The sequence below is a fragment of the Vanessa cardui genome, chromosome 23 (genome assembly GCF_905220365.1).
Source record: "Vanessa cardui chromosome 23, ilVanCard2.1, whole genome shotgun sequence".
NCBI classification, from domain to species: Eukaryota; Metazoa; Arthropoda; class Insecta; order Lepidoptera; family Nymphalidae; genus Vanessa; species Vanessa cardui.
In genome coordinates, this window is record NC_061145.1 from 6,392,903 (window position 1) to 6,417,889 (window position 24,987).

Below are 24,987 nucleotides of genomic sequence, written 5' to 3' on the forward strand. Positions count from 1 at the left end.
TTTCATTATATTTAATACAATATTTTATTATGTATTTTTACCCGGTTCAAATGTTTTATCTAAATAATAATTTACAAAGAGGCTAATAATTTAGAAAGCCTTCATCAAAAGTTTTTACCCTTCCTTCCTTAAATGCTAATTACCAATAGACCAATGCGCCACTAGCCCGACCTCGTAATTTAACTTTCAAACCGTAACAATATTATTAAGCTTTGTTGCTTAGTGATATTATAATTATGTGTGGTAGATAGGCTTATACAAAGCCCAACCAAAAAATTTAAACTACCTTACTAATATTGTTCTACTCTGTGATTTTCTTTGAAACTTCAAGTTTCAAATTTCTGATAGTTGTCACCTGTCACCTTTGACTGCTAAATTTGTTTCAATATTTGGATTCGGTGTTTGTGATAATTTAGATAACATCTAAAGACTAATTGTAATGAAGTAAAATGAAGAAATTGTTTGTTGATTAAATCAGTATGTTTACCTTAAAAGCATGCACAGTGTGCCTGAAAACTGACGTAAAATTGTTTAATATGAACACAGGTCCACTGAGACATGAATATAATTTAGTATCTGGTTTAATGGTATGTCACTTTTGTTGTTGGTTGTATTTAGAGCTTTTTAGCCCCAAATATTTTGTTTTATTTATTCTTAATTCTTTTTTTATGCATCTTTAATAATTTCGAAGAATTATTTAATTTTTATAAGATTTTTTTCGATTAGTTCAAGTAACAAAGCGAAATCTACTAATCTTTTTAAATTCGTTTCCAATTTCAGACTCGTAGTCAAAATGGTTTACCAGAGTATTTATGTTATCAATGTGTGGCATATGTTAGAAACTTTAAGAAGTTTCGTGATAAATGCCATCGTACATATTATGCATTGCAAGAAATTCTAAATCGTGATAAAAAGGTGAGGAGCGACAAATAAATAAAAATGATTGGAATTTGAAAAAGTATTTCTTATACAACTTAGTTATTTTAAAATAATTGATTGATACATATGAGCAATTGAAATTTAGTTACCAAATTCAATGTTTTTATTTATTAAATGTTTACTAATTATAATAAATATAAAATTTAAAATTAAAGTAATCATCATTACATTTCAGATAACAAAGTCTATAATTGAAGAATTAGACTCAAGTGTGTTAAACATTGAACCCACATTATCCTATCTTGCTACAGACCACATCAGAACTAAGTATGAAAATGTTAAATATAAATCAGGCAAACAAAGTTATGTTGATTTAGATCAACAAGAAAACATAACCATCGCTCAATATGGTACTACATCTGATAGTCTAATATATGAAGTGCCTAAAAAAAAGCCTAAACTGTGGATTGACCTAGAAGAAAATATCAAACAGGAAGATACCATACTAAAGAACTATGAAACTTTTACGACGGAAAGCACGGACTTGGAAGCAAAACAAAATGACGACAGTTTCTTTGATAACCACTTTGATGATTGTGATGAACCACAGATTGAAATTGACTGTAATGATAAAATGGACATGCAAGCTGATGCCGGTATGAATTTGGAGGAAGAATATGCAACTATTTTACCCATATCTCTGAAAGAAGCTAAGGCTGTCGTTGAAGTGTATAAACTGCTTGCACAAGGCAAGTTCTCGTGCAAAGTTTGTGGGAAGACATACAATAGTGAATGTCGACTGAAAGCACATATGAGGATGCATGAAATGGTAAACCATGTTCATACATCATGAGCTTTAAAAAATATCCCATTATTAATGTGTACAATACCTTATTTTCAGAGTATAAATGGAACTTTCTTCTGTGTTTTATGCAAATATTACTATAGATCTGAACTTCTTTTGAAAAGTCACATGACAGAGAAACACATGTACAAGTATATATGTAAGAAGTGCCCTGAAGTTAACTTTGATAGGTAACAAAAGTTTTCAATACATTATATTTATTTAATATGTAACAAACTGCAATATTACTTCATAGGCTATTTGACTGGTTTTTAAAATCCATTTTATATTATTTAGTAGAAGTTAAGGAACCCAGTAAAAGTTGATTTTGTTGGTGCTGTAATGGGGTTGGTGACGTCACTTTCCTGTATTTTAAGCTGTGGTAAAAATATTAGAAAAGCAAGGCTTACAAGAAAGTGATTTCATCATAAGACCGGCCAATCAGAAGCGTTTTGTGTCACAAGAGAAACATTTGAAAAAATGCATTTTTATTTATGAATTTTTGAATAAATTAAGTATTATTTTCAACTTTTGTTAGTAAATAACCATTTTTAAACTCATAGTATACACTGATTACTATAATTCACAATTTATTTTTCGCATTGTCAAATAGCCTATTGTATATGATAAATGTTTTGAAGCAATAAATACTATTATTCTACAATTTATTTTTAAAATTTATAATCAGTTGTAAATTACAGACATTCGGCAAAAAGACATTATTACTGGGGACATTTCCAAGAGATATCCAACAAGGGTAGTTGGTCTCGGACAGCCAGAGTCACTAAGGGAGGTAGGAAAAATAAGTCTGCCATACGTCGATTGGGAACGAAGCAGGAGGTACCGCATGATTTCCCCATTCAATCTGCCATAAGTCAGGCTGAGCAATATGCGTTGGTGAGAGACAGACAGAAAACAAAGAACTACATTGATTCACCGTTTAAGTGTGAATACTGCTTTAAAGGATTCAGAGTTGCAACAACATTTGAGACACATTTGAAGAAACATGATCCTGTAAGTTTTTGTTTATTTATTATCAGTCGAAATCATGTATATTATTTGTGTCATTGAATTTATTTAATTTAAACATTATACTGTGTTAATTAACAAAATCAAAACCTCCTTATTAGGAAATAACTATAATAATGATATGATTTTATTTCCAGGCTCTGTCTGGCAAACTACAATGTGATGCATGCAAAATATGTTATCCGAGTACTGGGAAGATGTACAAACACATGACTAGATGTCATATCTTCAAATACTCATGTCAAATGTGTGGCTACACTTGCTTTAACAGGTAGAATATAAATACATATTTTATTTCACTATAATGATTACTGTTAATAAAGTACTTTGTCAAACAATGGGAAATGTGCATTGCATGCCTATTTGACGTAACGAATATTAAATAAAAATACTGTCTTATATTACTTTACCATAACTTATCTTCAAAGAGTTGATGCTAATGTATAGTTTTTTTTTTTATACATAATTATATTGTTAATAATTTGTGGAAATTGGTATGCATATTTCTTTATTATAGTCTCTATTTCCAGGGGTCAAGCTAAAGTTCATTACAGATGGCATAAAAAAGTCACATACCCATGTCCTCATTGTAAAAAAGAATTTTCGTAAGTACAATTTTGTAAAACATAATATTTTTTTTCAGTATAATGAAAGCATAATAAATAATTAGAAAACTAAAATGTTATCAGGTTCAACATTATATTTACATTTTATAATATTTTACATCCGAATTTCTGATAACATATTCGCCGACAGTAATAATGTCTTTTTTTCATGAATCCATAATGCTTTAAATAATACTCAATTAAAACAATTATATAGTTTATTTTACAGCTTGACTAATGACGTAATATAAATTACAGGTCAAAGTTATTTATTTATTCGTAGAAACCATTTAAAAAGCATTTCCTTTCAGCACTTACGAAATTTTCTAATACATCAATAACAATATTGAATATAATATATCTATATGTATATAATTTTTTTTTTATTTAAACTGAAATAAAAAACTATTGCAATGTATGCGGTTAATTAAAAATGAAAATAATAATTTCAGTAAAGAGTCCACAAAGCTTGGTCATATCCGTAAGATGCATCCATCGACCAACATTTGCAATTTATGCGGTCACAGCTTTGTAAGCGTCACCGGACTACACATACACAAACTGAAGACTCATAGCAAGGAGGTCAGTAACTTAACTTAGGTGCTGGACTTTACATTTAAGATACCAGTACACTGGCGGATTTACCAATAGGCTAACTAGGCTGGAACTTAGGGCGGCAAATTTAGTTCAAATTTGTTATTATCTTACAGAAATAAAAAAAAAAAACTTTTAATTATATGTATACATATTACGTCTGTAATCTCGTCACTACATAGTAGATGATAAAAAAAATCTAGTAACTGACAAAAAAATCACCAAGTTTATAATCATACTAATAACAGGAAAAAGCCGATGTAATGAGGACGATAAAACACAAATCATAAATGTTGCAAAAATAGTTGGGGCGACAAAAATTGAATAGCCTACTAGCGTACTAGCGGCATATTTGTAAATCCGCCACTGTACCAGTTTGATAGATCAAATCAAAATAAACTTTATTCAAGTAGCACTTTTGAATTGTCATTTTACAATTAAGTGAAGCTACCACCGGTTCGGAAAGTAGATTCTACCGAGAAGAACCGGCAAGAAATTCAGTAGTTACTCTTTTTTAACATTTAAAATACAAAGTCATGTCAGTTATATACAATTGTTTAAATTAATATATCCTGCGTGGAAGTCAACGGGTATTAGCTCCACGCTTTTTTATCATTTATAAAATCTTGTATTGAATAATATGCTTTTTCTACCAATGTATTCTTTACAAACGATTTGAATTTACTAAACGGCAAAGTTAAAAATGTCTGCGGAATTTATAATTATTACACATTAACATTTATTCTTTCTGTATATTCGTTCAGTGGACTGTTAGTTTTTGTTTTCGAAGTATATTTTTGTATTCATAGGAGATGGAAGAAAACGAAGGCAAAGTGGACACATCGAACCCGCTGTACTGCGCCGAGTGTGGGGTTCAGTTCCGAGACGACGATGCCTTTGCGACGCACCTTGGCTCCTCCAACAAGCACGCTGACACCAACCGGTCAGTTTATTTAGTAGTTTATGACTGCGTTACATAAAATAGACAATATTTTACACATACCCTAGTATTATATTGGCACTGCATTGGGAGTGTCATATTTGTATACTTGTATTGATTGTCCGTACCTGACAACATGTTAAGAGGCCTTTTTGATTACATTTGCGCGTGTTTTAAAGTCAGAGTAATAAAAATATCGTATTTCGTAATAATTTTACTTTGTGGTAGGGCTTTGTGTAAGCCCGCCTGGGTAGGTACCACCTACTCATCAGATATTCTACCGCTAAACAACAGTACGCAGTATTTTTGTGTTCCGGTTTGATGGGTGAGTGAGCCAGTGTAACTACAGATTAAAGGGACATAGCATCTTAGTTCCCAGGGTTGGTGGCACATTGACGATGTATGGAATAGTTAATATTTCTTACAACGTCATTGTCTATGGGTGATAGTGACCCATATGCTCCTCCGCCAACCTATTCAATAAAAAAAAAGTTATATTGTAATAAGTACAGTACGACACAACTTAGATGTCGCATCGGCAAAATTCGTAAAACCGATCACATCCGAATTAAGTACGCTCTCCCAAATTATCAATATTTATTTCTCACGCGAATATTATCTTTGCATAAACGTAATAACTTGTAATATCATATGACCTTATATATTCGTCTATTTGACACATCGATTTACATGCACTTGCTTTCTCTGAAGCGTGAATCTATAGCGACGAATAGCGTCGAATGGCGCGATTGGGCGCTATTTCTATTGGTTGTGTAAATCGGCAGTAATCGATTTTATATTCATTCCATTGCGTTTTCCGATGCTACATCTAATTTGTGTCGTACTATAAGTACATGCCTAATTGTCGTATAAATATGTGTAATTCGGTCGGCGGGCGCACAGAGCGATCACGAAGTTGGGGCTTGACGGCGAGGGCGAGGGCGCGCGCCTCACGGACAAGGGCGTCGTCAACATGGGCCGCGCCACCTCCTCGCACTGCGACATCGTGAGTACACACACGCACACACACACAGACACACACACAGACACACACACACACACACACACACAACACGCACGCACGCACGCACACACTCACAATATGCACGCACGCACGCACGCGCACAACACGCACGCACGCACGCACGCACGCACGCACGCACGCACGCGCACAAACACACACACACACACACAGCGACTCCCCTCCACCCAAATGACTATTTATAGATACAGCCTATAAACCCTTGCTCCTCTTTGGTAAGCTCGAGCTTATTGTTTCCCTACAGTATTTTTATTTATTTTATTTTTCAGCATTACTTAGTGGTAATGTTGTGCACGCTCGTCTAGGAAGGTACTACTTACTCATCCTAAATATCTTACCGCCAAACAGCAAGGGGCCATAACATCCTAATTTTTATAGAACTTAAAAGAAGAACTTGCAAAAAGCTTCCTTTGGTCTTTAACATAATCTTTTTAACTAAATTTCGTACTAAGAAAAAAAATTCAATAAAATTTTACAAATAATTAATCAGTTTGTCGAGATTCAAGATGGCCCAGTGGTTAGAACGCGTGCATCTTAACCGATGATTGCGGGTTCAAACCCAGGCAAGCACCGCTGTTTCATGTGCTTAATTTGTCTTTATAATTCATCTCGTACTCAGCGGTGAAGGAAAACATCGTGAGGAAACCTACATGTGACAAATTTCATAGAAATTCTGCCACATGTGCATTCCACCAACCCGCATTGGAACAAGGTGGTGGAATATGTTCCAAAACGTTCTCAAAGGGAGAGGAGGCCTTTAGCCCAGCAGTGGGAATTTACAGGCTGTTGTTGTAATCAGTTTGTATATTTTTATAGTCAATAACTAGTAAACCATACCTTGTATTATTTGATCTAACGCTTCTGTTTTGTTCTTTGCTGAAACGCACATTATTGTCATATATTTCTCTGTTACATAATAATTGAAAATTTCCAGTGTAACAAGTACCTGCTGAATGACACTCAGGCGGTCCGACACTACGACGCAGAGCACCCTGGAGCGCCCTACCTCAAGCGATACATGTGTGACATCTGCGGACACAAGACCAGGGTGAGCGCTACACACTCGAATAACCTTATTCAATGTAGAAGCATTGCACTTTCTGAATGATTTTCTTGGTGGTAGGGCTTTGTGCAAGCCCGTCTGGGTAGGTACCACCCACTCATCAGTTATTCTACCGCCAAACAACAGTACTCAGTATTGTTGTGTTCCGGTCTGAAGGGTGAGTGAGCCAGTGTAACTACAGGCACAAGGGACATAACATCTTAGTACCCAAGGTTGGTGGCACATTGACGATGTAAGGAATAGTTAATAATTCTTACAGCGTTAATGTCTATGGGCGATGGTGACCACTTACCATCAGGTGGCCCATATGCTCGTCCGCCAACCTATACCATCAGTGGCGTAGCTAGGTGAGGAAGGGCCCCGGTGCATAGAAAAAGAATCGGGCCCTCACTCCCTCTTTCCCATCTCTCTTTAACTAATGATTACCCTTTAAAATTATAGATACCAAATAAGAAATCTTGTGCGCAGGGTCGTGATTTTAGCTACAGAAGTTAAAGGTTTAGTTTAGAGGGCCCCTGAACTCCGGGGCCCTGGTGCACTGCACCTCCTGGCCCTACGATAGCTACGCCACTGTATACCATAAAAAAAAAGAAAAAAGATAATCCAGTTAAACAGGAACACCGGTTCGGAATAAGAAACACTTCTTCACAGCTTCATATCATCTACTCTGAATATTTGATTTTTTCTTTGAATGTGTTTTTTCTCATAATTGAACTTCTTAAATATGTTACCTATATGGTTTTGAATGGAAAATAGTTCAATAGTGATATATGATGTATTAAATTTCTTGGAAATAAAACAAATTAATCATTTATTCATAAAAATAAATAATATAAAAAACAAAAAGTGGTCGCATCTAACTATTAGCAGTAATGAATACTGTGTGCTATACAAAGTATGGACTAACCATTAAGAATGGTATCCCACATATATTCTATATTATATACATATAAAACATTTGTTGAAAAATATGATGTTTGACGACCTCCATGGTCGAGTGGTGTGTACACCGGTTTTCATGGGTACGCCACTCTGAGGTCCCGGGTTCGATTCCCGGCCGAGTCGATGTAGATTAGCATTAGTTTTCTATGTTGTCTTGGGTCTGGGTGTTTGTGGTACCGTCGTTACTTCTGATTTCCGTAACACAAGTGCTTCAGCTACTTACATTGGGATCAGAGTAATGTATGTGATGTTGTCTCATATATATGATCGTACAGTTGCTTACAAAGACCTTAGACCAATGATTATTCAATTTCAGCAATATGCGAACCTCGTAGTGCACATGCGCACGCACACGCAAGAGAAACCGTACTCGTGCCCGCACTGCGACCGGCGCTTCAGCATGCAGAATAACCGCGATCGACATCTTGTTGTGAGTTGTATCTTCAAATCGATATTTTAAAAAATAAGTTTCTACAATTCATCATTTCTCTTGGGCAAAAATTAACAAAGAAAAAAAATTGTATCGATTATTTATTGTAAATGTTTTAAACTTTTTTATTTACGGACATACCATATTGTATAAATATTTCGATATAAATATAAATGGTGCTCAACATAGTCAAGTTTACGAAGAGGCAAATTGATTTTTTTTTTTTTTAAATAAAAGAAATATATATTTAAAATAATTGAGGATTGAATTAAACACGTCTGAATAGATTTGGATGCTCAGTTTAATTAATTATTGAAATACATGTTTCCCACTGTCTTAACTAAAATCTTACATTCCAGGAAATCATTTACATTGTTATGTTTCCCAGTACAACGACCACCCAACGCTAGAATGCAACAATGCAATTTTTAGGTTTTTACCGTGAATATTCTTCATGGTACTGGTTGCATGTAGCTATGCAACCAGTACCATGAAGAATATTCACTAGAATCAACTCAAAAAAAAAAAAACTTCATACATATTACACAGTATATTTACTGATATGTTTTAGCACAATATAACAATGTTGTGTACATTTATAGTGTAAATATGAACTTTAATTTTTTTCCGTATTCGCAGGTCCACACCGGCGAGAAGAAATATCAGTGCCCGCACTGCAACCGTCGCTTCTCACAAAAGAACACGGTGAAGCTTCACGTACAAACCGTGCACCTGAAGATCCCGTACCCGCCCTGGAACAAGAAGAACCGCAAGCGGCGTCGCGACGTCGACTCCGCGCCGCCCTCCCCCGCGCCCAGCTACAAGCTGCCGCTCGACGCCGCGCACGGGAACTACCTCAGCGCCTACATCGACACCACAAACAAAGTTTGCGGGACATAGGACAAAGAGTTCTGAGTGCAGTTCATTTCAATCGAAGTGAAAAAGAAGTTCTGAGTGTAATCTATTTCAATCAAGGTGAAAAATAAGTTCTGAGTGTAGTCCATTTCAATCAAAGTGAAAAAGATGTTCTGAGTGTAATCCATTTCAATCAAATGAACAAAGAGTTCTAAGTGCAGTTCATTTAAATCGAGGTGAATAAGAAGTTCTGTGTGTAGAACATTTCAATCGAGGTGAAAAAGAAGTTCTGAGTGTAGTTCATTTAAATCAAAGTGAAAAAGAAGTTCTGTGTGTAGTCCATTTCAATTAAATGAACAAGGAGTTCTGAGTGTAGTTCATTTCAATCGAGGTAAACAAGAAGTTCTGAGTGTAGTTCATTTAAATTGAAGTGAACAAGAAGTTCTGTGTGTAGTTCATTTCAATCAAGGTGAAAAAGAAGTTCTGAGTGTAGTTCATTTCAATTGAGGTGAACAAGGAGTTTTGAGTGTAGTTCATTTTAATCGAGGTGAACAGGAAGTTCTGAGTGTAGTCCATTTCAATCGAAGTGAACCAGGTGTTCTGAGTGTAGTCCATTTCAATCGAGGTGAACAAGAAGTTCTGAGTGTAGTTCATTTCAATTGAGGCGAACAAGAAGTTCTGAGTGTAGTTCATTTCAATCAAAAGGTAAAAAGAGGTTCTGAGTGTAGTGCATTTCAATCAAGGTGAACAAGTTGAACTTTGGATAAAGATTGTAGGTTGATGGAAATGGACGACAAATAATATATTATAAATATTAATTTAACGCTGCATTTGATTAGACAAATAAGATTAAGCAATTAAGTTTTAATATATGTACCTTAAGACTAGTATTATTTACTTTAAAATCAAAAAAATGTAATAACAGATTAGTAGTGTTTAAAACAATTTAATTATTAAATAGTTAAATATACTAATATTATATATATACATATATTTATCTCTTTTTAAAACGTCAAACACTTTTAAAGATTTTATTGGGTCTGATCTTGATCTTTGTAAAACCATAACGGGTTTTTCTTGCTATCCTCTTCCACATTGATATGCAGTGATTTTTATCACAAGCATTATTAACTAAGATGTCACACAGTTATCTACATCTTTAACAAATATATCTGACGAAAAACACATTAATAGAGATTGTGACGAATACAATTAATACTTTTGTTCAGTAGACATGTTTAATAATTAATTTCAGGTAAAGCCTGTTGAATGATTATTAATAATAATTTATTTGTGTTAGTAATACAGTAATATCTGAATGGTTTTTTTCTTTTCTTATCAAAAGGAAATATAAAGGAGGTAGCAATATTTTTAGAGTGAAATTAATGTTAACCTGAGTCTCGAGATTGTGTTTCAAAGCAACACTATTATTTATATTGCAAATATTTTTTCATTATTTTGTCCTGCTTTAATAATTTGTATTATTTTTAAAGAAATCTCATGTAATACTTTATTGTTAGTTATAAAATACCTGTATATGTTTATTTGTGTTTACGCATAAATTATTAATTGATGTTAAGTATTATTGTGTAATATTTTGCAAAAGTTGGTATTAATTAGCAAAACATAAGATTTTGTTAGTGTATATATGTTAATTGGTCTTATAACATTTTCAGTTTATAACTTTTATTTTCTCTGACTAATATTTTGGACCTCAATTTTAATAATGCAATTAGGGATTTTTGCCATGAATTTTACAGATGTACTTATTTTTAACTGTCATTATTATCACATTTATCCTATTTACTAGTTTTTGAATATAAACTTTCATCTGTTTGTAGATATAATCGAGTTAATAATTTCTAAATCAATTATATCAAACTGAATGAAATTTTGCAAATATTTTTAGCACTTTTAATAAAAATGAAATACACAAAATAACAAAATGTAACCTTCTTTTTAAATTTGAAATATAATTTTTTAATAACTTAAATAGGAAAGTCTTTAATTTTTTATGCATTCTGTAATATAAATATATCTTTGTTATAGATAGCTCTAAATAAAATAATCTATTTAACAAAATATTCTATTACCACAATGTGAGATTAAAGAGATCTTGGCACCTAGCTAGTTATAATGTTGTAGTAGAATAAGACAATTTTATTCAACATTAGTGTGAAGTTATGTAACAAGTAACTTGTAATCATTTAATAAAAGTTTTTTTAAACGAAAAGATTAAGATTGTTTTACTTTGAAATTACACCTAAATTCTTGATTGACACATGTAAATTGTTGCTGTAATTGTTTTTAAATGTTTTTAGTTTGTTCTAAGATTATAGGAAACAAGACAGTATAACTGCGCAGATAACACTTACTCGCTGTCTGCTTGTTACACTATCGCGGATAAATTACTGAATTGATTTTGATGAAATTTAGTAAGAAGCGAGGTCTAAATCCGCGGAAGGATAAAAGCTTTTATGTGGTTGTTTATGCTTGGTGATGTATTAAAAACGAATATAATAAAATCATAGGCTTGTCAGTAGTAGTGCACAACTGCTGTAGCTACAGCTAGCTAAACTATTAGCAAATCGTTTGTAATACGTAAATCTAACTAAGGACGATTTACACACGACGAGAGTCAGGAGCTGGATTCGAGTAGCCGGAGAAAGACCACAGTGACCTGCATTTGGGCCATTTGGAGAGGCTTATGTTCAACAGTGGACAAAAACGGAATTATGATGACGATGATGACATGATCTAAGGTTTGTTTATTTCTTCCCACTTCCATTGCAATAGGAGTGTGTGTATACATGTAAATTATTCATATAATAAATAATACCAATTAGTCGACGAGTAGACGAACAATAAAACATTTTTTTATTTTCTGGGTGACTATCGGCTCCTTATGTATAAGTTATTCTATGCTATCAATTGCTATTCTGTTTCATTTTTGGTTGTTTGTATGTATAGTACGACACAACTTAGATGTCGCAGCGGCAAAATTCGTAAAACTGATCACATCCGAATTAAGTACGCTATCCCAAATTATCAGTATTTATTTCTCACGCGAATATGAACTTGTACTATCATATGACCTAATAAATTCGTCAATTTGACGCGTCGATTTACATACACTTGCTTTCCACACTCTTCCACTTTTCTTTTTTCACTTTCTACACTTCTTTTTGCTACATCTAATTTTGTGTCTTACTATACTATAATTCAAATAATAAAATAAAGTGTCTGACTCTGTGACAATATTATGTATTCAATGTCTATAACTTTCATTATCTGTGATCATTGTTTAAATAGCAAACTTCAACTTGCGTTGATTTGTGTTTGGTTTGTGGTTATATCCTTTAATATTTTATTTATTATTATAATGTGTAAATGTTGAGATAAAAGTTGTCGATATGTTTGACTTAAAAGCTTGCACAGTGTGCTTAAAAAGTGATGTTAAAATCTTCAGTATGAACATAGATCAATTAAGAAACGAATATAATTTAGCATCAGGTTTAAAGGTAAGCTGTCTAAACATTTCTGAATCAAAATTAAATTATAAATAATAAATAAACCACATTTTTCTAATGTTATTGAATGATATCTATAATTTGTTCCTTACTCTTTTTCGTTTAAACACAATTTGTTATCATAACAATGAAATATGAATGTTTATATATTGTTAATTGGTGTTGTTATAATAATATTTTATTACTTTAAATTATTGTTCCGTTTATTTACAGACCCACAGTCATAATGGCTTACCCGAATATTTGTGTTATCAGTGTGTTGCCTATGTTAGAAATTTTAAGAAGTTTCGTGATAAATGCCAACGCACGTATTATGCTTTGCAAGAAATTTTGTATAGAAATAAAGAGGTAAACTATTCATCTTAAATAAAAAAAAATATATTTAGCTTCTATTTATATAAATATCATGTCATTTTCTGCTCTTATGTTGTGTTATGTAAAGTTAGTTTTAAAGTTTATTAAAATATCAACTTAAATAAATAGTTGGGACCATGTCACTAATATATGTTAACTATTTTTCAGATCACCAAGTCAATAATTGCAGAATTAGATAGTAATGTACTAAATATTAAACCGGCACTGTCATATCTCGCTCCAGACCATCTCAAGACAGGTTATGAAAGACTTAAATTCAAATGGGTAAATCAGAATAGAATTGGTATAAAGCATCAAGATAATATACCTGTTATACAATATACGACAACATCGGATGATTTTAGTTTTGAAGTGCCTAGGAATAATCAAAAATTGCTAACAGAATTGGTAGATGTTTGCGTTAAACAAGAAGACAATGCAATACCAACATATGAGGAGCCTTTTCAAACTGAAAGTGTGGAATTGGAGCCTGAAAAAAATGAAGAAAGTTTCTTTGATAACAATTTCGATGATTGTGATGGGGAAGATAATGTTTATGAAGATAATGATGAACAACCTAAAGTAGTTGAACAAACAGATGTAGATGGTATGAATTTAGAAGAGGAGTATGCAACAATGGTACCAATATCAAATAAGGAGGCTAAAGCAGTTGTGGATGTATATAAAATGTTTGCACATGGCAAGTATCAGTGCAAAGTGTGTAAAAAAGCATATTATAATGAAAATCGTTTGACAGCACACATGAGAATGCATGATAAGGTAAATACTAATAACAAAATTAATATTGCTTATGTGTAAAACTGATTTTTTTACAGATATTGTCATATTGAATTACATAATTATGTCTGTTTAAGCACAAAGCCTCCTTCTTTGCCTCCACACTTAAGGTGAATAACAATTTAGTCTGATTTGTAATTCTGATTATTGAATTAATTATTTTATTTCAAGGTTTTCGTATTTTTAGATACTTAATAAGTTAAGAGTTTAGTTCAATTTAAAAGATAAAATTGTTATATACTTGTACAAACATTATTTATATTAATTTTAATATACAAATATGAAAAAAAAGTTTACCTTAAAGGTCTTGTGGATGATGTAATGAAAGGCAATTGAGTATAGACATATGTATTGTGATATAATTTACAATATTTAATTGTTACGACGATATTACAGTGCGATGTTAGAATGGCGACCAGGCGACAGAACATAATAATGTAATAATTGACAATGTAGTATATTGAATATCAACTTGTTTCTAGATGCCATTATGGACAGTGATTTTTGCTTACATTAATAAAAGATAATACTTAGGCACAACACTTCCCTTCCTTTAAAAAAAAATAAAATAATATTAAATTTAAAGATGAATAATTATAAGAAGTTTTTTTACGCAGACATAAATCACATTGTAGGTTTGATGAGTCGCCCGTATTGGGTTCGCATCTGGTTGTTATGGTTATCGTGGCCCTCTCTGCTGCCGCACTTTGGAATTTGTTATGAATTCTTCGGCCTTATTTGATGGAGCGTATTGTATTTATGAGTTATTGTGCATTAGAAATGCAGGTTTTAGTCGATCAATTGAGATTGCTTTTATATTATCGGAGATCATAATTTTAAAATATTTATCTCCTCTCTCAATGACTTTATGAGGCCTAAAATATGGGGTTGTTAGGGGTTTCGTGACATGGTCGCAGCGTACAAATACATGCGTACATGATGATAAGGCTGGGTGTAGAAATATATTTCCTTGTCTATGCGAAAAATGAAGGACTCATGCTCTCACGTGACATTTTTTTATGAGTGAAATCATCAGAGTTACCTTAATCTAGTGTAAATCTAGTAGTAATCTTGATTACTAGATTCTAATTTGACCAAATATCAATTACAGTATGTCATAAGAGTATGCCAATATTCAAATCCGATTGAATGTTTTATCCCATTATTAACAAATATAAGTCAAAGATGTTAAGAAATGTTGGTATGTTAAATAATATTGTGGAATAATTCTTTTTCAGCACACAAGTGGAACATTCTTCTGTGCACTGTGCAGTTATTATTACAGAACTGAATTTCTTCTAAAAACCCATATGACTGAGAAACATATGTATAAATATTTATGTAAAAAGTGCCCTGAAGTTAGTTTTGATAGGTAACAGTTATACTTTATGATTGTAAATGTGTTTTATTCTTACAGAAGATATATACTGACATAAGTAATTTATATAACTTTTCAGGACATCAGCCAAACAGCATTTTATTTGGAGTCACTTACAGAAAGGTTCAAAGAAAGATGCCAGTTGGTGTGAAACCCAACCGTCAGGGGTTCCTAAGGATAGTAAAAAGAACAAGTTATTTATACGTCCTATAAGAAATACAAAAAAACTCCCTCAAGATTTTCCCATTTACTCTCCAATAAGTCAGGAGGAACAATACGCTTTAGTGAAGGACCGACAGAAGACAAAGAACTATATTGATTCACCGTACAAGTGCGAATTTTGTTTTAAAGGCTTTAGAGAAGTTGCGACATTTGAAAAGCATATGAAGAAGCATGATCCAGTAAGTTTCTGTCAGAATAATATAAGATTTTAACCAAAAATATTATACCTTTTTTAAATGAGATAATACTATGAGAAAATAAATTTTATATATAATTCCTAAAATATTTCACCAGTATGTTTACACCTTTATGTTGGTATTTTTTTTTAATTTTAATGAGACCAAAATTAAGACCCGTTTAAATGATGTAGTTCAAGTAGCAAATATAAAAAAAAGCAATGAAAATGTGATTGTTGTTAAAATGTGTGGTTTCCTTGAATTCTAGATATGTTCTGGAAAACTCCAATGTGATGCATGCAAAATATACTGTCCGGACACGAGGAAGATGTACAAACATATGAACATGAGCCATTTGTTTAAGTATTCTTGTCAAATGTGCAGCTATGTTTGCTTTAGCAGGTAACAGTTTAAGCTTTTTAACCGACAGTTCTGTCTCAATAGGCTATTTGACAATGCGAAAAATAAATTGTGAATTATTGTAATCAGTGTATATTATGTGTTTAAAAATGGTTATTTACTAACGAAAGTTGAAAATAATACTTAATTTATTCAAAAATCCATCAATAAAAATGCATTTTTTCAAACATTTGTCACGTGACACAAAACGCTCCTAAATGGCCGGGCTTATGATGAATTCACTTTCTTGTAAACCTTGCTTTTCTACTATATGTACCACAGATTAAAATACAGCAAAGTGACGTCACCGACCCCATTGCAGCGCCATATTGTCCAAGTAGCGTTTTCGCGCGTTATTTAAATATGGAATTTTTAATATGATATTTTTCGGCAAATATGTACTAGAAATAAAAAAAATCTACTTTTACTGGGTTCCTTAACCTCTACTGAATAACATAAAATGGATTTTAAAAACCAGTCAAATAGCCTATTGTAGCTTTATTTAATACAAACATTGCTAAAATCCTGATATTATTAGACTATTTTATAAATATAAATGTTATATACATTAGTTGAGTTGTAGTCAGTTTTTAGTGTATTGTTTTATTTTTTGTTACAGAGGTCAAGCTAAAATGCACTATCGATGGCACAAAAACGTAACATACTCGTGTCCTCATTGTAAAAAAGAATTTTCGTGAGTAAAAAAAAATATGTTTGATATTTTTATTTTTAATAACGGCTACTTGATATAATCAAATCAAAATCAAAATAAACTTTAATCCAGTAGGCTTTACAAGCACTTTTGAATCGTCATTTTACAATTAAGTGAAGCTACCACCGGTTTGGAAAGTAGATTCTACCGAGAAGAACCGGCAAGAACCTCAGTAGTTACTCTGTTTTAACATTTCAAAAATACAAAGTCATGTTAATTGAATACAATTATAATAATTAAATTAATATTATTACTATTCGCCTGCTTTGTTTAATTATATTTACAATATTTTACTATTTCAATAAATACATTTATTCTAGTAAAGCATCGACAAGACTGACTCACATACGTATAAAGCATCCATCCATGAATATTTGCAACTTGTGTGGCCGCAGCTTTGTGAGCGTCACCGGCCTGTACTGTCATAAGAAACTAGCGCACAGTAAAGAGGTTAGTTATTTGCTTGTCTTTTACAGGCTTGGTATTAGTTTCACTGATATAATCCCAAAACTTGCAGTTTATTTATGCATATTATTATTACAACAACAGCCTGTAAATTTCCCACTGCTGGGCTAAGACCTCCCTTTGAGGAGAAGGTTTGGAACCACCACGCTGTTCCAATGCGGGTTGGTGGAATACACATTTGGTAAAATTTCGTTGAAATCAGACACATGCAGGTTTCCTCACGATGATTTCCTTCACCGCTGAGCACGAGATGAATTATAAACACAAATTAAGCACATGAATATTCAGTGGTGCTTACCTGGGTTTGAACCCGCAATCATCGGTTAAGATGCACGCGTTCTAATCACTGGGCCATCTCAGCTTATTGTTAACATATTATTTATTTTCTCTTTATTTAATAACAAAATTAGTAATTTTTATGATATCGAAATTGATCCGTGTATTTATCTTTTAGGAAGTCGAGGAGACCACAGGCGAAGTAGACACGTCTCACCCGCTGTACTGCGCCGAGTGCGGGATTCAGTTCCGGGACGAGACTGCTTTCGCGACGCACTTTGGCTCCTCCAATAAGCACGCCGACACCAATCTGTGAGCACACTTCTGTCACATCGATACTTTGGATTGCAAAGGGCGTAAAGGACATATTATAGTGGCAAATATAGCCTTGGGTATGGTATCCTCACACTCCGTTTTTAACGGTTTTTCGATCAGTCGTTTGCAGCACGATTTAAAGTGAAAAGTTATAGGCAACGTTGGTCGTCCTGACTAACATTGGCTATTACTGTCATGAACTACTGATTTCTTAGGGCGTATAGCACTTTAGATTTTTAAACTTTTATTTTTTTATCAAAAGCTTCAATCACAATAAACTTCTTCCAATTTTCAACCGTTTCAGATTAAAAACTTATTTTTCTTTGTTGTTATTGCTACTCCTGAAAACTCCAGCTTTGCCCTATATATAGAGTCGAGATGGCCCAGTGGTTAGAACGCGTGCATCTTAACCGATGATTGCGGGTTCAAGCCCAGGTAAGCACCGCTGATTCATGTGCTTATTTTGTCTTTATAATTCATCTCGTATTCGGCGGTGAAGGAAAACATCGTGAGGAAACCTGCATGTGACAAATTTCATAGAAATTCTGCCACATGTGTATTCCACCAACCCGCATTGGAACAGCGTGGTGGAATATGTTCCAAACCTTCTCCTCTAAGGGAGAGGAGGCCTTTAGCCCAGCAGTGGGAATTTACAGGCTGTTGTTTTTTTTTTTTTTTTTTTTATGGCATAGGAGGCAAACGAGCAGGAGGCTCACCTGATGGAAAGTGACTACCACCGCCCATGGACACCTGCAACACCAGGGGACTTGCAGGTGCGTTGCCGGCCTTTCAAAAAGGAGTAGGCTCTTTTCTTAAAGGTTCCCATGTCGTATCGGTTCGGAAAAACCGCCGGCGAAAGCTGGTTCCACAAAGTGGTTGTGCGAGGCAGAAAATGTCTGAGAAATCGCGCTGTTGTGGATTTTCGGACATCAAGGTGGTGCGGGTGAAACTTAGAATTTTGGCGAGATGTCCGAAGGTGAAATTCAGCAGCCGGGATTAATCCGAACAATTCCTCGGAACATTCCCCGTGAAAAATTCGGTAGAAGATGCAGAGTGATCCGACATCTCTACGCAAAGCCAAAGGATCAAGGAGATCGGAAAGAGCTTGATCGTCGATAACTCGAGCCGCTCTACGTTGGATGCGGTCAAATGGCAGGAGCTGGTACTGGGGAGCACCCGCCCAGAGGTGAGAGCAGTACTCCATGTGAGGCCGAATTTGCGCCTTGTAAAGTTTAAGGCGATGGGCCGACGTGAAGTACTGTCTCGCCTTGCTGAGCACGCCCAGCTTTTTTGAAGCCAATTTGGCTTTGCCTTCCAATTGACCGCGGAACTGAACGAGGCTCGAAATATCAACGCCAAGTATTCCGATACTACCTGTAGCGGCTATCGGAATGTTCTCAAATCGTGGAGATACGACAAATGGTGTTTTTTTAGCGGTTAACGCGCAAACTTGCGTCTTTTTGGGGTTGAAATGGACTAGATTTAGCCGGCCCCAATTCGAGACTTCGTTTAATGAAGACTCGATTTCAGACACAAGTTTGTTCCGGTTCTCTTCGACGTTTTCCCGAGAAATATTAGCGCGGCCGGTGTATAAGGTGTCAACGGTACTGTCGTCTGCATAGCAATGAATGTTCCCGATTTGCAACAAATCATTGATATGCAGAAGAAACAGAGTGGGTGATAGAACGCAGCCTTGTGGAACACCAGCATTGACGAATTTTAAGTCAGAGCATGCACCGTCGACAACGACCTTGATGCTCCGATCTGTCAAAAAGCTGGTAATCCAATTGCATAATTTCCCGGGAAGCCCATAGGAAGGAAGCTTCGAAAGAAGCGCTTTGTGCCATACACGATCGAAGGCCTTCGCTATGTCCAAGCTGGCTGCTAATGCCTCCCCCTTGCTCTCAACTGCTTCAGCCCACCTGTGAGTAAGGTAAACTAGAAGATCACCGGCTGACCGACCCCGACGGAAACCGTACTGGCGGTCGCTAATCAGCTGGTTCTCTTCTAGATACCGCAGGAGCTGGCAGTTTATAAGGGACTCCATTATCTTGGAGAGCAAGGAGGTGATGGCTATAGGCCTATAATTGGACGGGTCTGAGCGGTTGCCTTTTTTAGGGATCGGATGCACCAAAGCTGTCTTCCAGGAATTCGGGACGACGCCTAATGTGTAGGATTGCCGGAAAAGACGCGTTAAGACCGGTGCCAACTCGGGAGCACATGTTCGTAGCACGATTGGAGGGATACCATCGGGTCCGCTCGACTTATGAATGTCCAAGGAAAGAAGTGCTTTACGAACTGCACTTTGCCGGAATTTAACCTCCGGCATCGTGGTATCACATCGCGGAATTGTTGGTGGAGATTTTCCTTGGTCATCCAGAGTCGAGTTCGACGCGAAGAGAGAGCCTAAAAGATCAGCTTTCTCTTTCGCGGTATGGGCCAATGACTCACCGTCTCTGTGCAGAGATGGAAAACATGGCTGACAGAAATTCCCTAAGACAGCCTTAGCGAGAGACCAGAACGCTCGTGTTCCTGAAGGGAGACGCACCAGTCTCTCGCCAATTCTGCCAATGTACTCCGTCTTCGCCCTAGCAATCACGTTTTTGAGGGACCTGGAGGCAGAGTTGTATTCCTTTTTAAATGCGCTGGTATTTACATCACGAGACGCAGATGCATTAGCCCAGGTTTGATAGCGTTCCCACTTTCGGCGTGATGCCGTTTTGCAGAAGCGACCAAACCAAGGCTGGGACTTGCCACCGATGGGTACTGCAGAGTAAGGAATGAATAGTTCCATACCCTGAAGCACCACATCGGCAACAGAGTCAGCAGCAGCGTTCGGATCATCCGGCGAGAAACAAATCTGCCCCCATGGGTAAGATGCAAAAAAAGACCGCATCCCATCCCAATCTGCTGACTTGTAGTGCCATACTCGGCGGCACCCAACAAAGCGAGGCCGTGAGTACCGCACAACCGGCACTGTACTCCGGACGAGACAGTGGTCAGACGAGCCCAGAGGGGGATCGACGATAACCTGATAGCCATCCGGATGTGAAGTCAGCAGAAGGTCCAACAGGGAAGGTGTATGATCCTCCACATCCGGTATTCGCGTTGGCGAGTTGACCAGTTGTGTCAGATCATATGCTAGAGCGAAGTCCAGAACAGATCTACCCGCATGATCGGTGGTGCGTGAGCCGAGCCATTCTGCGTGGTGAGCATTAAAGTCACCCAGAATAATGATCTCTGCGGATGGAATCTGCTGAAGCACGGAATCTGTAGCCATTTGGACGTGCTCAACCAGTCGGTCGGTTTCGGCATTACCGCTATGGGACCTATAAAGGCACGCATAGATTCGCGGATGGTCATCGCAGTCTACACGCAGCCAGATAATCGATAGGTCCTGTCCTTCAAGGCTGCCGAGGCGTCGAGAACAGATATCATCTCTGACGTAAACGCATACCCCAGCTCGTGGTATAAAGGAATGTTCCAATTTGTACCCAGGGTACGAGAGAAAAGTCGTATCGGCAGGAGAAGATAAGATATATGTTGTGCCCTATATACATGTCATTTGCAATCCGAAGCGTCACAGTGTAATCTCATCACTGGCGCGCGGCCAGTGTAACATGAGCCGGGCGACTGTAGCGTGTCGGTGTGTCCGCAGCTCCATCAAGCCGGTGGGCGGGCGGCGCGGTCGTCCGCGCGCGGCGCACAGCGGCGTCGTAAATACGGGCGTGCCCACTTCCTCAACCTGCGAGATTGTGAGTCCTCCTCCGACACTGATCTAACCTTAAAGCCTTATTATATTGACGTTTGTCGAATATACGTGTTCGAGTGTTCCTGGGATGTTACGTCGGTCACATATTGTTATTTAAATAAATAAAATTTTAACAAAAAGAAAAACCGACTTCAAACAAAACAGTATTTTAAAACAAATTAAAATACACTAAAAAGCAATAAAAATAATTGCATATTTAACATATTTTTGAGAGTCCTCCTAGGTAAAATGAAATGAAAAATATTAGACAACTTAAAAGTCGATTTACGATTATTAATGTAGTTATAGTTATTGTTATATTTGGAGCCGGTGTCAGCCAACCCTAGACGAATTGATAACCTCCTCCTTTTGGAAGTCGGTTGAAAAAAAGGTTTTGTAAATAAAGCGAGATACTTCTTTGAAAAGCCTCTGTAATAATTCTAACTATAGTAGCGGCACGCTATGATGGCCGTTTTGACGTTTGCCCGCTCATGAAGTTTCGTATTTAATAAATAATTACATCAAAGGAGCAAATTGTTGTTCTTTATTGGCAATAGTGACGTGCAATTAGTCATAAAATTTATCGAATGTGATTTCTAAACTACAAATATTAGGGTACCGCGAATATAACTTTTTTGTTTTGCGCTAATGTGTACGTCACACTCTCACACTCGACCTAGTAGTAATGTGTTTATAAAGTTATTCATTCTAATTCCAATTTTTGATTTAAATTGATTTCGTTCGAATATATTACTCAAACTTATTTTATATATTTTTTATGAAACCTTTTTTAATCAGATACTACTTACAACAAAAACTTGAATTAAATTACTTGCGAAAAACACAGAGATTTGAATGTATTATATCGATAATAAATTTACATTTCACATCATTTTTTTAATTTGTCAACGTCCATCGTATCTTGCCGCTAGAATAGATAGTTTTATGAAAAATGTTAAGTTAAAAAACCTCTCATAACAAATAGGTGACAACTTACTTGGTGGTAGGGCTTTGTGCGAGCCCGCCAACAACAGTACTCAGTATTGTTGTGTTCCGGTTTGAAGGGTGAGTGAGCCAGTGTAACTACAGGCACAAGGGACATAACATCTTAGTTCCCAAGGTTAGTGGCGCAGTGACGATGTAAGGAATAGTTAATATTTCTCACAGCGTCATTGTCTATGGGTGATGGTGACCACTTACCATCAGGTGGCCCATATGCTCGTCCGCCAACCTATACCATAAAAAAAAAAACTTGTTTGAAGGCATATATGCGGCTTTAAAAACGCACACAGTTTATAAAGTACCCCGCCCACAGTGTAACAAGTACCTGTTAAACGACTCGCAAGCGCGGCGGCACTACGACGCGGAGCACCCCGGCGCGCACTACCTCAAGCGCTACATGTGCGACATCTGCGGACACACCACCCGGGTACGTACGCGAGTACTGTCCGTACCGTCCGCAGTGCAACGAGTACTCAATCCAGTACCGTCCGCAGTGCAACGAGTACTCAATCCAGTACCGTCCGCAGTGCAACGAGTACTCAATCCAGTACCGTCCGCAGTGCAACGAGTACTCAATCTAGTATCGTCCGCAGTGCAACGAGAACTCAATCTAATACCGTCCGCAGTGCAACGAGTACTCAATCTAGTACCGTCTGCAGTGCAACGAGTACTCAATCCATAACCTCTATCCTGGCACGCATCAGCATACAACTTTGTATTGAAGGGTATAATTGGAAGGTAGTGCAAAATACGCTCTATAAAGTAATAATCAATATAAAGATTCTGTTCTGCGCTGTGCATTGCGTTTTCATTATACTATTTTGATGGGAACACTATGTTTTGATATTGTATTTATCACATTTGTAACATCAAATTGCTCAAGTTTTCTTAAGCTGGAGTTATGATCATCACGATAAGTATTCGTAGCTGCTACTTTAAAAAAGAAGTAAATATACAGTATATATATTTATATAATTTTGGTTGTTTCTCTCCAGCAATACGCAAATCTGACGGTACACATGCGTACGCATACGTTGGAGAAGCCTTACGCGTGTCCGCACTGCGAGCGACGCTTCAGCATGCCGAGCAACAGAGACAGGCATCTTGTTGTGAGTTATTAAAATATATTTACTGTTTTTTTAAAGTGCTTTATTAAATTCACGAGTGAAATCAATAGTTGTAGTTGCATCATATATATAAGTTACCAAAACAATATAGTGACGCATATTATTCATACAACCAAAGTCAATATAGTCGATTTTTAAGTATTTAAAGTTATGAAAGCTATAAACACCATTAGTACAAACGTTAATGTAGTGAATTTTTCATTACGAATTGTAAATTTTTGAAAAGAGAAATATTTCATTCGTCTTATTTCAATCGATTGAATTCACCATTTAGAAGGATGTGACCTCTTTTCTATCTCTAAAATAGATTTTTAAGTAAAAAAATAACAATCCATAATCTAGACTGGAACTTACTCTCCTTTCGTAGTAAAAAACAGCGTTACATGTAGCGTTCGTTTAACGCAGGTGCACACGGGCGAGAAGCGCTACCAGTGCCAGCACTGCAACCGGCGCTTCACGCAGAGCAGCGCCGTCAAGCTGCACATCCAGACCGTGCACCTCAAGATCCCCTACGCGCCCTGGGACAAGAAGAACCGCAAGCGCCGCCGCGAGCCCGAGCCGCCCGCGCCCCCCGCGCCGCCCGCGCCCCCCGCCGGCAACTACCTCAGCGCCTACATCACCTACAGCGAGTGAGCGAACGCGCTACGGGCGACTACGACACACAACAGGCATGCATTGTGACGTCACATACGTCAGCGGTCGACGCGGTCGCGCTACGGGCGACTACGACACGCAACAGGCATGCTTACCATTGTGACGTCACATACGTCAGCGGTCGACGCGGTCGCGCTACGGGCGACTACGACACACAACAGGCATGCTTACCCTTGTGACGTCACATACGTCAGCGGTCGACGCGGTCGCGCTACGGGCGACTACGACACACAACAGGCATGCTTACCCTTGTGACGTCACATACGTCAGCGGTCGACGCGGTCGCGCTACGGGCGACTACGACACGCAGCAGGCATGCTTACCATTGTGACGTCACAAACGTCAGCGGTCGACGCGGTCGCGCTACGGGCGACTACGACACGCAACAGGCATGCTTACCCTTGTGACGTCACATACGTCAGCGGTCGACGCGGTCGCGCTACGGGCGACTACGACATACAACAGGCATGCTTACCATTGTAACGTCACATACGTCAGCGGTCGACGCGGTCTCGCTACGGGCGACTACGACACGCAACAGGCATGCTTACCATTGTGGCGTCACATACGTCAGCGGTCGACGCGGTCGCGCTACGGGCGTCTAC

At 36.7% G+C, this 24,987-nt stretch overlaps 2 protein-coding genes across 2 annotated transcripts; both read left to right on the forward strand.

The window, feature by feature from the left end:
- The first annotated feature begins 358 nt into the window (after positions 1–358).
- LOC124539681 (zinc finger protein 569-like) lies at positions 359–9,409 on the forward strand. Its single transcript, XM_047117004.1, has 13 exons — positions 359–587; positions 781–915; positions 1,115–1,708; positions 1,781–1,914; positions 2,425–2,737; positions 2,890–3,023; positions 3,283–3,357; positions 3,810–3,939; positions 4,761–4,894; positions 5,795–5,897; positions 6,868–6,981; positions 8,255–8,368; positions 9,008–9,409. The coding sequence occupies exons 1-13, from the start codon at positions 480–482 to the stop codon at positions 9,266–9,268; spliced, it is 2,349 nt and encodes a 782-aa protein (XP_046972960.1). The 5' UTR covers positions 359–479; the 3' UTR covers positions 9,269–9,409.
- Positions 9,410–12,542: 3,133 nt separating this feature from the next.
- LOC124539860 (zinc finger protein 420-like) lies at positions 12,543–24,713 on the forward strand. Its single transcript, XM_047117218.1, has 13 exons — positions 12,543–12,744; positions 12,967–13,101; positions 13,276–13,887; positions 15,144–15,277; positions 15,363–15,684; positions 15,950–16,083; positions 16,700–16,774; positions 17,113–17,242; positions 17,712–17,845; positions 21,507–21,603; positions 22,915–23,028; positions 23,597–23,710; positions 24,134–24,713. The coding sequence occupies exons 1-13, from the start codon at positions 12,637–12,639 to the stop codon at positions 24,359–24,361; spliced, it is 2,337 nt and encodes a 778-aa protein (XP_046973174.1). The 5' UTR covers positions 12,543–12,636; the 3' UTR covers positions 24,362–24,713.
- The last annotated feature ends 274 nt before the right edge of the window (positions 24,714–24,987 follow it).